Genomic DNA, 16,426 nt, shown 5'->3' with positions numbered 1-16,426 from the left:
GCACAGGACAGGCTCAGACTGTGGGGATAAAGACAGAAAGCAATCCCTTTCAAAACAGAAGCTGGTGAGAATAAAAATAGGTTGCCAGTTCTCAGAAGTTTCCCCAACATGGCTCCCTTTGAGGCAAAAAGGAAACAGAATTTCATTTATTTTTCAAAGGCATATTCTTGGAGAAATGGCACTCTTTCCAATCAAGTGGTTAGTTAGAGTAAGTGATTTATTGCCTAAAGCCCAGATGCTTGTGAAATCATAAGAAATTATTTCTTTCACCATCAGAGATTAAATAAAATCTGTGACTTATTATTGGACAATCAAGTCTTGTGAGAAAAAAATGAGAATCCAGGCATTTTCCCCGCACTGTGGTAGAATTCTAAGAACACTTAAAATGAAAGTAAAGGGAGTGAAGAAATTGGTTATACCTTTGAAGTCCCGTATATTCACATATTGGCTGAAATAAAGTATTTCAAAAGTGAGGAATAAAACAAGAGCAATAAAATAACAATTTACAAATTATGCTTTGTTCTATTGTTAAAATGGGACTTTTAAAATCTTTGAGTAGTTTGATGAATTTAATTTTTTGCTGTTTTTGCCTGAAAGACCAATTTAGCATACACTGATATTAAGATGTATGCTATAGGGACTGGCGCCACAGCATAGCAAGCAATGTTGCCGCCTGCAGTGTTGCCATCCCATATGGGTGCCAGTTCAGTCCTAGCTGCTCCACTTCCAATCCAGCTACCTGCTGGATTGGCTCCCTGATCATGGCCTGGGAAAGCAGCAGAAGATGGCCAAAGTGCTTGGGACCCTGTACCCATATGGGAGACCTGCAAGAGGCTCCTGGCTCCTGGCCATTGGAGCTCTTTGTGCAGTGAACCAGCAAATAGAAGATCTCCCTTGCTCTCACTGTGTGTCTCTAACAATGCCCTTCAAATAATAAGTAAATCTTAAAAATGTCTGTTATATTTAGAACATCCTAGCTTGTTGAATTACAGTCTTCCACATAATTTCAACACATGTAGCTCAATTTTTGGTTAATTACTTTGGTTACATACCTTTTCCTTCCTTCCTCTAAGTATTTTTCATTATTTAAAACATCAGTTTTCAATTGTTACTATTAGTATCTATGATTGCTATATTTCACAAACACACTAATTTCCAAAATAATCCATTTAATGAGAATTGGACATTAGTGGTGAGGCATATCATTCCGTTACAACTAAGATTTTAAGCAGAAATGATTTCACTAAAACTTGAAGTTTTACTGTAAGGGAAAAATATTAACTGTACTAATAAGTTTGGATGTCGTTTCCTTTCTCTGACCTATTCTTAATGAACATATTATTAGGAGAAATTCCATTGAAGCACCTCCCACATTTCTTTCCTTGCATAAATTATATCCTCTAAAAGGCTAGCTTCTGCCGGCGCTGCGGCTCACTAGGCTAATCCTCCGCCTAGCGGCGCCGGCACACCGGGTTCTAGTCCCGGTTGGGGCGCTGGATTCTGTCCCGGTTGCCCCTCTTCCAGGCCAGCTCTCTGCTGTGGCCAGGGAGTGCAGTGGAGGATGGCCCAGGTGCTTGGGCCCTGCACCCCATGGGAGACCAGGAGAAGCACCTGGCTCCTGGCTCCTGCCATCGGATCAGCGCGGTGCACTGGCCGCAGCGCGCCGGCCGCGGCGGCCATTGGAGGGTGAACCAACGGCAAAGGAAGACCTTTCTCTCTGTCTCTCTCTCTCTCACTGTCCACTCTGCCTGTTAAAAAAAAAAAAAGAATAAAAGGCTAGCTTCTTAAGCAGACAAACCTGCCTAATTATCTCAACATTGATTTCAAAACTGGCCGTGCATTTTGTTTATTCATTCCTGACCTGATCTGAGGGAATTATGGTTTTCCAACCATATTTGACTGGCTTTAATACAATATTAAACAGATTGATATTATAGTTGGTAATATCTACTCACTCTTTTACCTATTTTTAAAAGTACACAAAATATAAAAATACATACAAAGTATTTTTAAAAGTATAACATTCACATGCAGCACTCTTCATGTTGACAAGTGTCATTTCTTTAGGAACTGCTGCTCAAAGACTATGATATGAAGAGTAAAATTATATTTAGTCTAATTTTTACTGCCTTAATATGATTAATAACATTTTAAACATACATTCTACAGGGCTTCCAAAATATTTTAATGCTCTATTTTTTATAGGTTATTAAGTAATGAGTAAGTTTCTGATTACTTGAGATCTCAGAAGTGAAGGTTATGTTGACATTTTCCACTGTTTTTCTTTCATTATAAATGTGTTTTAGTGGATACTTCTTTAGAAACTGGAATCATTTCTAGTTTCCTGAAAAGCCTTGAGATATATTCTCAAAATTAAGGAACCTAGATAAATGAAGTTAAAATATTTACATTTTGTTTGGTCATACATTAATTTCATATTTCCATTAATAACAAAAAGTAAAATATTTGTAATAATGAAATACCTATGCAAATTTAGGGAACTGCCATTCTTTTGTTTCTGCCATTCTTATGTTCTGAAGTACTAAAAAATTCAGTATCCTTGGTTGCTGATTTGCATATGGAGGGAGTATTGGCTGGATATGATCATTATTTGACAAATTTCAAATGACCTTCTGTTTGGAGAATATCAAATCTCTCAAATTAGAAATGCTCATGACTAATTCTGGGATGAATCCAGCCACTTTTGTTTGGAGTTCAGAACAGGAGAAAGAAAACACGTGAAAGAAAGAGGAAAAATACAGGGGCCGGCACTTTGGCGCTGTGGGTTAATGCCCTGGCCTGAAGCGCCAGCATCCCATATGGGCACCAGTTCGAGACCTGGCTGCTCTGCTTCTGATCCAGCTCTCTGCTATGGCCTGGGAAAGCAGTGGAAGATGGCCCAAGTCCTTGGGCCCCTGCACCCCCATGGGAGACCCGGAGGAAGCTCCTGGCTCCTGGCTTCAGATTGGTGCAGCTCCGGCCATTGCAGCCAACTGGGGAGTGAACCAGCGGATGGAAGACCTCTTTCTCTCTATCTCTCTGCCTCTCCTCTCTCTGTGTAATCTGACTTTCAAATAAATAAATAAATCTTTAAAAAAAGAAAGAGGAAAAATACAGCCAACAGACCACCACCAAACCACTCTAACAGTCTACTGGAAGAGGATTGATGTCTTTTATGCCAATGAACAATGGGGGAACCATCTGAGTTAGAACACTGAATCATTACAACTCCAAGATGTTTGGATTTTTTTATACCTCATATGGGATGCAATCCAAGGAACTTTATATTTGGTTCATGTGTGATTTGCAAATTTTGATGATTGAAATCAGAGAAGTATTAGTAAATCTCTACTGATTATAAATTAGTACTGGGCTGTCACCAGATTTTTTTAAATGTAAGTTTTCTTTATTCACTAGACAAGAAGGTCCTTAAGGGAAAAGGCTATTTGTATATTATTCATCTTTGTGTCACATCACCTAGAACCTGGTAGATACTCAATAAATACCTCTGAGCTGCATTGATCTTGGCTGAGTAAAACTGAATAAAGCACATAGAAATGGCCAGATTGTAAGCCAGTTTAACACAAAACTTATGTTAAATTAAAATGAACTATGAGACACATTACTTGAGAGAAACTAGGCTCTCCCAGTACTCCTACTCTTAAGAATATGAGTTAACAAAAAGTTTCCTTTAGTCATAGAAAGTAGAGGTTGATAAATATGCTACTACAATCTCTTTGAACTTACTTCCATGTATGATCTAATATTCAGAAGCTGATAAGGCTCACAGATGCAGAGGGACACTCCTGATTCACACTGAGGAGCTGAGGTCTCAGATCCAGGGAAAGCCGGGAACATACATAGTATACATCACCAAGGCGACATAGTCAGTGTACCTCAGCATGGTAGAAAAACAAGCACAGATGTTGATGCTGAATATTTAAAAAAGTATTCCAGAAACTAGGCAATAAAAATTCTTAACTTTTCTAATGTGTGTTTCCTAATTGCTAATACTCCATAAACAATCTGGGCCAATTAACATTACCTTAACACCAAAAATAAAGGTTCAAAGTTTGGTTTTGACATCAATGACACATATATTCTCTTACATACGAATCTGAAGCCAGTAAGTTAGCATAAAATGAGACTGTTGAAAAATCTCCTTCCGAGATAATATATTGCTGATGAGACTTCTATCTGCATTTTAAAATAATAACAATGTGGTGGGTTGTAGAATATAACTGTCACAATAAAAGGATAATTTTCTATAAGGAACTTGAAAAGGATATAGGAGGTAAAATATCAGGGCACTTCTATAGGCTGGGAAAAAGACAAGATTTTGGCAGAAATAAGCATACTAATTAATGATGAGACAGGAAAGAAATCTCTAAGCTTAACTCAAGCCAGGATAAAGTTATTACCCCAAGTTATCAACCTTCCTTTGCTGTTCTCCATGTTTACCAAGAACTTCCTGCTTACTTATCACTATAAATGAATAAATTTACATTCTAATTGGAATTTCCAAGTCTTAGCAAGTCAGTAGAGAATGGTTTCTCAACCTGAGGGTCAGTACCTTTGTTCACCTATGTAATATCCTGGGAAGTCCAGCTGGAACAGCCAGCCAAATGATCTCTGTCTTTTTATTATGCACCCTCACCTTTCTCACCAACTTCTAACTGTAACACAGGTCACCACAATCTTGTAAATGTCTGTATCCATCTGAAAAATAAAATCACATGTCATATATAGGTAAACAACCAAATGAAGGTGGCTGAGACACTAAAATAATAGCAAAGTTAATAGGAAGAAATGGCTTCATTACTAAATGAAATCATAACTACTCTTTTAACTCCAAAAACAGATTACTGCTCTTACTTAAGTAGGCCCCTGGCCCTTATACTTCACTTATAATGATAAATAAACATTCTTTGGGGAATATAGTAGGGAACTAAATCTGGAAGCTCTAGGTATTTGTTTAGTATGATTTCACTCAGTAGAAGGCACTAAAAAAATCAAATCTGAATCTTATAAAACACATTTGTCTACAGGATATGCAAGGGACATAAAAGCAAGTCAAGGGCCAGTATTGTGGCATAACAGGTAAAGCCACTGCCTGTGATGCTGGCATCCCATATGGGCTGCTCCACTTCTTATCCAACTCCCTGCTAATAGCCTGGGAAAAGTAGTGGAAGATGGCCCAAGTACTTGGGCACCTGCTACCCAAGTGGGAGACCTGGAGGAAGCTCCTGGTCCAGGCTACAGCCTGGCCTAGCCCTGGTAGTTGTGGCCATCTGGGGAGTAAACCAGCAGATGGAAGTTCTCTCTCTCTCTCTCTCTCTCTCTCTCTCTGTAACTCATTCAAATAAATAAATCTTTAAAAAAATTGAAAAGACTTCACAGTGATAGAATCCAAAAAATCCAAATGTGCCTAGAAACTTTACAAAACAACTAAATTTCTTAAATGATTAACTTAAAGGGGAAAAGGAAGGGAACCTATAAATTAAATGAGATTTAAGTAAATAACAACCAAATGCTACGTACAGATCTTGTCTAATTTAAACTAACCAACAGTTAAAACAATTAAAAAAGAAAAAATCAAGGAAATATGAACACAATCTAAACAGTTATCATATTAAATAGTTAAATTCTGTAGGTGTGATAACGGTATTGTGCTTTTTTAAAGTCCACTTAACTTTTAAAGATACATACCAAAGCAGTTAGGAATAAAATGATAAGATATCTGGAATTTGCTTCAAATAACTGGGTGCTTCAAAATAATATGTAAAGTACAGATGAAACAAGGCTGGCTTTAAATTGAAGCTGGGTGATGGAGAAAGTTTCATTTTATTATTCCCTATACTTTTTAATATGTTTAGAATTTTCCATAATAAAAAGTTACACACATATACACACACACACACACACACACATACACACACACAGAATGGGTACTACTGGTTGCCAGGGGAGGGGAATGGACTAAGATTCCCAATCTAGCTAGCTTTAAGCTCATTAACTAGACAGATTCTTTGAGGGTCCACTACAAACTGACAAGTCCTCTTCTCAAGTCCTGCCTTTCATCTGACACCATTAGCCTAAGAAAAGACTTTAAGTCATCTGTCTGGTTACTTACCAGACACCTTTTAATGTCCAAGTTTGCTACCCAATTTTACTTGCATTTAAGAAAAATTAAAATTTCTGAAGCTAACAGAATTTTAGCATCTGTAGAATTTATTCAACATAACCACAGAGGCATTATCTTCATGCTGTCACACACACATACAAGCACAGATACAGCACAATATCCATATTTATCCCAATGCATTCCTTCTGAGGCTTATTTATATGTCTTCATATGCCACAGCCCATCATTTAAATAATGGATATTTTCAATGCCAATTCCTTTGTTGACTTTCTCGCTGTAGAGGGAAAAAACACAAACATTTTTATTCCTTTTTATAGGTTCTCTCATGGTAAATATAATCCAAAGTGCATTGCTATTTTATAACTATTGAGCCACATTAGGGAATTGTTATTACAGTTATATCTATATCAAACTATATTACTCTGTTGAAGTTGTGTTAAGATGATTTTAGCAGCCTGAATAGTGAGCCTAGGGGCAGGCACTTGGCCAAGCAGTTAAGACGCTGGTTGGGATGCCCACATCCCATACCAGAATGCCTGGGTTTGAATCCCAGCTACTGATTCCAACATCCTGCTAATGCAGATCCTAGGAGGTAGTAGGTGATGGCTCAAGTAGTTGGGTCCCTGCCCACCCATGTGGCAGACCTGGATTGAGTTTCTCTTCCTGGCTTTGACCTGGCCCAGCCCTGGCCGTTGTGGACAATTAGGGAGTGAACCAGAGGATGGGAGCATTCTCTCTCTCTGTGTTTCTCTGCATTTCAAATAAATAAAATAAAAATTTAAAGAAATAGTGGGTCTACAGAAGTAATATCATCACCAGAAAAGGAAAATATCAAAGTATTATAATAACCTTGAAATAAAATTAATAGGACTAATTTGGTTATTAAATGGGTTCCAAAGTTTTTAATGTTACCTATATTTTGATAATATATCTTTAATAGTCTCTTAATATTCTACACTTTTTATAGTACAAGATCAGAATACAAGATAAGTATTATATGGTACTGAACTATGTCACTGTATAAAAACTAGCAGCAAGACCTCTTTCCCCCTCCCAATTTAAACCACACCAAAAAAAACTTCCTTAATTATCACCTATATACATGCATATAAAACAGTTGTGCTGGCACATGGGTCCTTTTCAGAATACTTAAGAAAGAATGCAATGTTGAAGAAAAACTAGACTTCAGTGGCTTCTTAAGTGTTGGGAAAAATCAGAAATGAGGCTTTTGTGTTTAAAAATTCTAAGATGTGGTAGGAATGAGAGTAAATTCCACCTGTACTTCTGATGCTTCCAGAGTTGGTGACCAATATCTTAAAAGCTAAGGGGGCCTAAATGAGACTTACATGTCTTCTGCAGACATCTTCATGACTCCAACACACAGAGCATGCTGTTTCCCTTCAGCCATAATTGCCTGTAAATACACGGCTAAGAAAATTGTTTATCAAAATTCCTTGTGGAGGAAAGAAGGGTGAGGTATCAATGATCATGTTACTAAGGTAGCCACTTTGCATCCATCTTATGTTCTCTCCTAGGTCATTAACTCTTTTAAAGCAAGGACCTTATCAGTGTCTGTAAGGCACACTATAAATATTCACTAAATTCCAAATGTATGAATATTATTATTTTTGTTTCAAGTCAAATGTTAATACTATAGCCACATACTAACAAAACCAGAATGTCACGTAAGAAAGGAGGTAAGATTTCTTTCACATAAATACTAAAAACTTTGAAATTAAAAAAAAAATCAATTGTTCTAGTGTTTTGATCATTCATACATAAAGAGCACATTAAAATGATTGTATTCCAATTCTATCTTTAAGAACCCCATGTAATTTTTTCAACCTTTCTAAAATAACCACAATGGTCTTGGTTATCATCTGAAGTTTCTGGAATGTTATACACTGAAGTACATATTTTAAAAAGTAAAAGTTAAAGGGTACACAGGGCCTCTCCGTAGTATATTTTTGCAATTTTCTGTAAATATGCAATGATTTCAAAATACAAATTTTAAGAAAAAGTAAATGTTAGGTACTAGGATAAAGTTTCCCATTTAAGGGAAACTTCAGAACTATAAACTTACTAACACATAGAGAAATCATGAGCATACAAAGGTAACCTGTTCTCAAAGACTACTTTTATCCATTGGTTTGCAGTTCATTCATTCTCAACCCAAGGCAACCAGCTACTACACTATGATAAAGAAGACAGCCTCCTGTCCAGTCCTGTTCAAACTAGTAGATAATAACCCATTAAATTCAGAATATACTGAAACAGCTACTTATAAATGGAAATCATGGAGAATTATTCAGCTATGTCATGGCTTGAACAGACCCCTAAGGAATGTTTGGGATTTGACATTTCTCTTTGAAAAAACATTATGCCCCAAAGAACCAACTTAAAAATGAATTTTGAAAAAAGAAGTCAAAACTTTTCAAAAGCTTTCACTACCTCTTTTTTTTTAAAGATTTTATTTATTTATTTATTTATTTTATTTGAGAGGTAGAGTCACAGACAGTGAGAAGGAGAGACAGAAAGGTCTTCCTTCTGTTGGTTCACTCCCCAAATGGCTGCAACGGCTGAAGCTGTGCCAATCCGAAGCCAGCAGCCAGGAGCTTCTTCCCAGCCTCCCACGTGGGTGCAGAAGCCCAAGGACTTGGGCCATCTTCCACTGCTTTCCCAGCCCAAAGCAGAGAGCTGGATTGGAAGTGGAGCAGCCAGGACTAGAACCGGCACCCATATGGAATGCTGGCACCGCAGGTGGAGGATTACCCTACTGCGCCATGGCGCCAGCCCCTTTCACTACCTACTTCTAACACAAAATTATTGCTTGAGAAAAGAGATATTATAGCTGGTATTTAAATTCTTTTCCTTTTTGAGTGTCCTTACTCCAGTGTATCTGGGGAAGCCAAACTAAACATTGAAGTGGCAAGTGATGTCAAAAGAGCTGATCCAATAATATCATCTAAATCTTTTCTACTTGTAATCAAAGTTTTATATTGTATCCCAAGTCTGATAACAGGCCTGGGGCTAGCGTTTGTCACAGAAGTTTAACATGTTGCTTGTGACACCAGCATCCCATATGAGTGCCAGTTCAAGTCCCAGCTGTTCCACTTCAGATCCAGCTCCCTGCTAATGGACCTGGGAAACCAGTAGCAGATGACTCAAGTCCTTGGACCCCTGCCATCAATGTGGGAAACCTGGATGAAGCTCCTGGCTCCTGGTTTTGGCCTGGCCCAGTGCTTGTCATTGTGGCCATCTGGGGAGTGAACCAACGGATGGAAGTAGTCTGTGTGTGTGTGTGTTTGTGTGTGTGTCTCCCTTTCTCTATAACTCTGCCTTTCAAATAAATAAATAAATAAATCTTTAATAAAATAAAAACAACAATAGGCAATAGGCCCTAAAAGGGCTGAAAAGTATCTGAGTCTCTTTTGTAATTTGTTCTCATTTAATGTCAAAGAAAATACCCAGATAGGATATAATTTAGTATCAAGACACAAAAAGTTACTCTCACACTTCAACTGTAATCAGAAAGGCCCGAGATAACCTTTAAAAAAGTATATCTAATATACTCTCTTGGAAGATAGATCTTTCAATGAAAACAAGAACACAATGAATACATTTTAGCAGTTATAGCCTGGGAAGGATACAACAATGGTATCTACTGCTGCAGGGTAAAGCTTAGCTCCTGGAGAAGTTAAGCCCGGACACATGATATTTGCTCCACTGAGTACAAATTTGATGGCTCCTTTATCAACTTGCTGGTGTGGCAGGATAAAAGGATCTAGAAGAAATATATTACAAATATTAAAACTAATTACTCAAAAAGAAAAAAAGCAAAGGACATAAACAAATATTTCCCAAAATTACAATACTCTGACAGATGAAAAATAAAACTAAAACATTACTTTTTACTTATCAAAGTTATAAATATTTTTATGAAAAGTAATTACCAGTGCTAGCAAGAAAGTGGGAACACTGGCATTCCCACACACTGTTAGGAGGCTTGTAAATGGTAATAACCTTTAGGACTACTTGGCAACATGTATTAACCACTTTGGAATTGTTCAAACTCTTATATTCAGTAATTCTACTTCTAGAATTTCATCCTAGGGGAAAATGAGGGAAGCAAAATTTATTTAAATAGAAAGACATTCACTGCAGCACTAATATTTATAATTCAAACAAACTGGAATCAATCTAAATGTCCAACAACAAAGTAAGTGGTAAATAATTTAAGGTATGTACAATATTCATGTATTTTATATATGAATATATATAAAATGTTTACATGTTTTTGTATATATGCTTATATATATAAAACAAATTAATGCTCTAGGAAATGCTCACGATATAAAGTTAAGTGGAAAAAAGTATAATTAAAAAACATCAGGAACCAATGCTATGGCATAGTGAGTAAAGCCACTGCTTGCAGTGCCGGCATCCCATATGGGCGCCGGTTCGAGTCCTGGCTGCTCCACTTCCAATTTAGCTCTCTGATATGGCCTGGGAAAGCAGCAGAAGATGGCCCAAATCCTTGGGTCCCTGTACCCATGTGGAAGACCTGAAAGAAGCTCTTGGCTCCGGATCGGTGCAGCTCTGGCTGTTGCGGCCAATTGGGGAGTGGACCAGCGGATGGAAGACCCCTCTTTCTCTCTCTGCCTCTCCTTCTCTCTCTGTGTAACTCTGACTTTCAAATAAATAAATCTTTAAAAAAACAACTATCAAAAAGATCAGTGGTTACTTAGGAGCTAGAAGAGAAGGAAAGAGACATAGGTGGGACATAAGGGCTATCTAGGGCAGTAAAGTTTTGTGTACTATAACAGTGGATACTTGACATTATAATCCACAAAACTGTACAACACAAAGTGAACCCTAATGTAAAGTTATTAATATTAGTTCATCAGCTGTAACAGGTGTATGACACTAATGCAAGGTGTTACTATTAGGGGACCTCTACAGAGAACTCCATTGTAGAAAAAAAAAATACATATATTACAGGAAACTAACAGCAGTTATCTCAACATCAGGGGATCATTAGTTATGTATTTCTGAACTTTGAAAATTTATATAAGATACATGAATTCCTTTTAGATTCTTTTTTCTTTTCTTACAAACCCTTGTGTCAAGGGCTGACTTTCAATAGATCACAGCAAGGGAGCTGCTCTGCTATGTATGAAACCCCGACCCAGAAACAGGTTATCTATGAACGCTTTAGTGCCAAGTTCCCCACAAACATGCATTGTGATGGGCGAGAAGGTGGCCCCCTTTCTGGCCTTTTAGATTCTTGAAAGAAATTAAGTACATGTATGTGTAAGTGTGTTTATTAACAATTCAAAACCTAACAACGGATCACTGCAGGATTTCAAATAATGACTGTAGGACGACATTTTAACCCTCTCAGGGTTCTGAAGGAGTAATAATGACAATAATGGGTAAAAATTATTTATTTTAATGCCTTATCCCTGGCCCTTTCACTATTCAAAGAACAGGTAAGTATTTTTCCTACCAAGGTACCAAAGTAATTTAAACATGGTACCAAATTAAATATCTTACTATTAAAAAGGAAAGTTAATGACTGCATTTACTGTTCACATGCTATAACTTATTTTCTAGTTCTTCATCTCCATTAATATCTGCCCCTTAATAATGATATTACTATTAGTGAGCATTTATTGAACAATTATTATAGCATTACAATGGCTATCATATATATATATCACTTACTATGTTCCAGGCATTTTGCTAGGTATATTACATGCACTATTTCGTTTAATCCTCACAACCCTGGGAGATATATGAAATTATTGTGTCCATTTTTAAAGATAAGGAAGCAAAGCTTAAAGAAGTTAAATGACTTGCCAAAAGTGACATGCACTGGGAATCAAACCCAGGTCTGCATAACTCAAGTTTTAAACCACCATACTATCCTGCTTCTTGCACAAGAATAACTTTCAAATGTTCTAAAAGGTTCATATTCATTAATATGTTATTAAACAGGAATGATCCTTGCCCCCATTTATTATGAAAATGCTCGACATACAAAATACTAGAATAGCTTAATGAATACATGGACACTATCTACTTAGATTCACTAACTGTTCATTAATACCTTGCCATATTTCCTTTACCTCTTGCTTTCAAATAAACAAATCATTTTTTAAAATGTTTTTAAAAGAAAGTCTCTTTTTTTTTTTCTTTTTGTGGAGAGGTGATGCCAGGGAAGTAAAGAGGCCCTGAATTTTTTGTTTGTTTTTTCAAACCAGGAACCAGTCTAGGGTCATACAATATCTTAGTTGAACAGCAGTAATATCATCAAAATGCCTCAATGGCACTAAAATATTTTCACTTACAAATGCTCCCAATGCATCAGGATTCAATTTTTCACTGTACTTGATGAAATCAGTGTAATCAAATAATTGAACTTATTCTCTTGTAAATATTAAAATATTCTACCTCTCTCAAGACTTGCCTAAGAGGTTTACTGTTCCTGACCTCCAGATAATTCAACATTTACCGCCTATTACCTAAAAGCCAAACTCTTAAGTCACCAGCACTAACACAGCCTTGCCAGTCACTCCTTTCCCTTCTGCCTCTTAGCTAAAATGCCAGACTGAAAAGCAATTTTACTTCCCATCTGAAAATTTCTTGTACACTAGAATTATATCTTCCTTTGGATTTCTTTTGTAAAATATTCAGTCTAACAACATTCAGGAGCTGGAGTTGTGGCATAGAGGATTAAGCTACCACCTGCAACACTGGCAACCCGTATGGGTACCAATTCAAGTCATGGCTACTCCACTTCCCATTCAGTTCCCTGCTAATGGGCTGGGAAAGCAATGGAAGGTAGTCCAAAGTTTGGACCACTGCCACCCACGTGGGAGACCTGGATGGAGTTGCAGACTCCTGGCTTCAGTTTGGCCCAGTCATGGTCATTGTGGCCATTTGGGCAGTGAACTAGCAGATGGAAGATCTCTCTGTCTCTCCCTCTCTCAGTCATTCTGCCTTTCAAATAAATAAATAAATCTTTAAAATAATGAGTTAACTATCAAAAGTTACTTGCAATTCCATTTGTGATTTCCAATAATGCCAAATGCATATTTCTAACAAAACTTACATTTGTGAAGCAACCTTAGGGTTGGATAAAAAGGCCCTTCTCTTTGTCTAAAAAATAGTAATTCTCCATTTACTGTAAGGATTTCTATATGTTCATGGCTGTAAGACAAATGACAAAGTACCAAGTTAGATATTTTAGGAATATCAAATATCTTTTAAAATGCACATAAAACATGCATGTACAAAGATACAGTAAATTTAAAAATTTTTTTCAATAAAGAACTCAGCCAAAAAACACCATTTACATTGTCTTTCCTCTACTAGTCCAATAGAGGGGGAAATAAAGAAAAATATGACCTGCTACAATCAATTTTATTTCACATTTTATTACTTTAATTTCATGTTATGTAATTCAATAAAACAAATCTCTGTAAAACAAAGCTGAAATAAATCAAATTCAACTCTGAAAATATTTAACTCTTTAATAAACAATTCACAAAGTCACACTTCTCATGGACATAAAAACATCTGAAAATACAAATATGGATAAGTTTTAGTTATTCTGCACCTATTTCCATCATTAATCTATCAAGAGTTAATGTGAAAATAATTCCATTTAGCACAAGTGGAATCTAGTCAGTAAATATTCAGCTACTATGAGTTTTACATAGAAAAAAAATAAAAACTTACCATCGAACTATTTTGACAGGATCTTTCTTAGGCATGATTTGATTAAGCCATGGTTCAATACCTGGAAATTGATCTATCAACTGGTTCTTAATACCCTTAATTACTGAGGTTTTCAACTGGATGCAGTTGGACACATTTTCTTTTTCATCAAATCTGCCAAATGATTTTTGCAAGAAAAAAAAGGTATTTCTAAGCAAAAGCAGAATAGCTAAAGGTATTATTCTAATCAGTCATCCATTCCCAAACATGTATTTAAATCTTAAAATATTTAAGAAATAAACTTGTTTTTAAAAATGCCATTTCCCTTTTATTCTTTGCAGCACAAAGCCACATCTTAACAACGGTATTATAACAAACTTTCATGCACAAAGCAATTAGCTGAAACGGAGTAGTGGGAGAGATGAGACAAATTTTGCACTATAATCTGTAATCAGATACAAAAATGCTTTTCCTGAAAAATCTTAGGCATTCTACCCAAAAAGAAACATTCTCCAACCAATAATAAAACCTGTATTTAAAAAAAAGTTTTCAACTGTTGATGCAAAATATTAATTTGAGATACAAAGTATCAATCCAAATACAGCACAGAAAACCAGCCGCTGCTAGGCTATGTAATCTGCCAAGATTTGACTAAAAAGTGACGATACTTCCTAAAATCCCTATTTATTTTTGCTTAAAATTTCATGCACAAAACCCACCTTCCTTTGCCCATGTTCCCCCTTCTTTTTTTCCGTTTACCAAATCCGTAAAGCAAACCTACTACGTAGGTTCCCAACGAATTTTTGTCTTACACTGAAAGGCCTATTAGGCAAGCACGTTATTTTTAAAGACAAGGTTAATCTGGAAGCTAGGCGATAAGCATGACAGGCCACTTGCTTCCTGTCACCCAGACTCCTTCACTCCCATGACCCAGGAAGTCAAGCCTTCCCTTATTTAGTTCATATCTAATAAACATATGGCAGTGAGCACAGGGCTCCCCTCTCAGCTAAAGAGGATATGCCCCTAAATCACAGTGCAAGAATGTGATTGGTAGAACCCTAGGAGTGGAGACAGAACTGGGGGAGGAGGCAAAAGAAAAAGAGATAAAGAGAAAGAAAATAGGAGTGGAGGAACCGAACCCCGATTAAGAACTAGGGATGAAAAGCTTAAAGAGGTGTTGCGAGTTGCGAGTGAGAGCATAGTGCTATAGAAAACCTTAGGGAGTCAGGATGGCAGGGGCGGGGGAGAGAGAAAGAGGATTGTTGCTCTCGCCCTCTTCCCCACCTCCACCCCCACCGCCTTTGTGAGCAACCGATGGAGGCCACAGCATGTCCTTACTTCTTGAACATGATCCAAGGTGAAGGGGGCGACGATAGGGAAGGGCCCGGATTGGGAAAGAAATTGAATTAGCAATGGTCCGGCAGATCCCCCTACACGAGGAAGGCCGGCTCTGACAGTCGGAGCTGGTGTCGTTACCCGGAAGACGAGAAAGCCCGTCGCGCTTTACGGCTCCTTGAAATCTGACTACTTCCGCTCCTTGAGCTCCACGTCGGCGCTTTTGCCGGCTTCTTTTGGGAACGGATTCTTCTCTACTGAGGGTAGCTGAAAGGGCGGGACTTGAGAAGGAAGAAGTGATAAAGCAATTCTTTCTCCTTGCAGGAAGAGAAGAATGGAGGAGGCGGGGAATCGATCAAAGCAGCATTTATGGCAGTTGCGTCAGTTACGGGTTCCGCAACGGGTCAAGAATCTTCGGTGCTTCGTTGCTAACCGCTGTTAACGTAAACAATTTTTTAGTGGGAACAGTTTTTGTTCTTTGTTTGAGAAATGAAATAGCCTGGTGCCTATCGACCAGCTTAAGCTCAGGCAAGCCCCGTGGCTTCATTTGATTATACTGACAGGGTTGCCAGGTGTAGTAAATAAAAAGTACAGGACAGTTAAATTTGAATTTCAGATAAACAGCGAATACTTTTTTTTTAAGACAGGGACATTTTCCCCCTATTTTATTTTAAATACAGAGATATCTTGTCCTCTGGTTTCACTTCCCAAATGCCGGCAACAGCCAGGGCTCGTCAAGGCTGAAGCCAGGTGTCCACAACTCAATCCGGATCTCCCACGTGTCTGACAGAGACGCAAGTAGTTGAGCCATCACCTGCTGCCTTCCCACTGTGTGTATTAACAGTAAGTTGGATCAAAAATGGAGTAGCTAGGACGAGAAACAAGCACTCCAACGTGGACTGCAGAGCGTCCCACCCTCATGAATACAGTTTTAAATGTAAGTATACCTCATCAATATTTTGGACATACACTAAAATATATAGTCCTTGTATCTGAATTTAATTGAACATCCTGGTTTTTAATCGAGTAACCCTGTTCACCGGCCACAAGTAAGGTACCCTTATAGAATAAAATAAAAGTCAGTAGATTGCAATCTCTTGCCTCCCCCTGTACCTACAAGTTGAGCTATAAAAAGGTAATTTCCTTGAAGGATAGAATGGACTTTGGTGAGAAATACTAGACTAATCAAACTGAAAAGACAACAGCTAAAGAAAACACTTT

At 37.4% G+C, this 16,426-nt stretch overlaps 2 protein-coding genes across 6 annotated transcripts in view; one reads left to right on the top strand and one right to left on the bottom strand.

Moving 5' to 3' along the window:
- Positions 1-6,213: 6,213 nt before the first annotated feature.
- MCTS1 (MCTS1 re-initiation and release factor) lies at positions 6,214-15,325 on the bottom strand. Of its 4 annotated transcripts, none has more exons than XM_070066831.2 (7): positions 15,209-15,325; positions 13,892-14,044; positions 13,263-13,360; positions 9,796-9,929; positions 7,492-7,559; positions 6,790-6,895; positions 6,214-6,419 (listed from the first exon to the last, which is right to left on the bottom strand). In XM_070066831.2, the coding sequence occupies exons 1-7, from the start codon at positions 15,217-15,219 to the stop codon at positions 6,390-6,392; spliced, it is 600 nt and encodes a 199-aa protein (XP_069922932.1). In that variant the 5' UTR covers positions 15,220-15,325; the 3' UTR covers positions 6,214-6,389. The 4 variants fall into 4 exon arrangements, with proteins under 4 accessions (XP_069922932.1, XP_051683742.1, XP_002720455.1 ...); XM_051827782.2 differs by lacking the exon at positions 15,209-15,325 and adding an exon at positions 14,590-15,164; XM_002720409.6 differs by lacking the exon at positions 6,790-6,895 and having other exon boundaries at positions 14,590-15,325.
- Positions 15,326-15,385: 60 nt separating this feature from the next.
- The window catches only part of CUL4B (cullin 4B), a 71,510-nt gene continuing 70,469 nt past the window's right edge, over positions 15,386-16,426 (top strand). The window contains exon 1 of one of the 2 annotated variants that reach the window (XM_008273162.5): positions 15,386-16,142. The gene's annotated coding sequence lies outside the window, so the exon portion shown is untranslated. The remainder of the gene's footprint in view (positions 16,143-16,426) is intronic. The other variant, XM_051827777.3, reaches the window with a different exon arrangement.

Source organism: Oryctolagus cuniculus, chromosome X (genome assembly GCF_051225735.1).
Source record: "Oryctolagus cuniculus isolate XC-2025 breed Fujian yellow rabbit chromosome X, ASM5122573v1, whole genome shotgun sequence".
Classification (NCBI taxonomy): domain Eukaryota; kingdom Metazoa; phylum Chordata; class Mammalia; order Lagomorpha; family Leporidae; genus Oryctolagus; species Oryctolagus cuniculus.
Note: the sequence above shows the minus strand (reverse complement) of the source record. Positions and strands in the feature narration are given on the sequence as shown.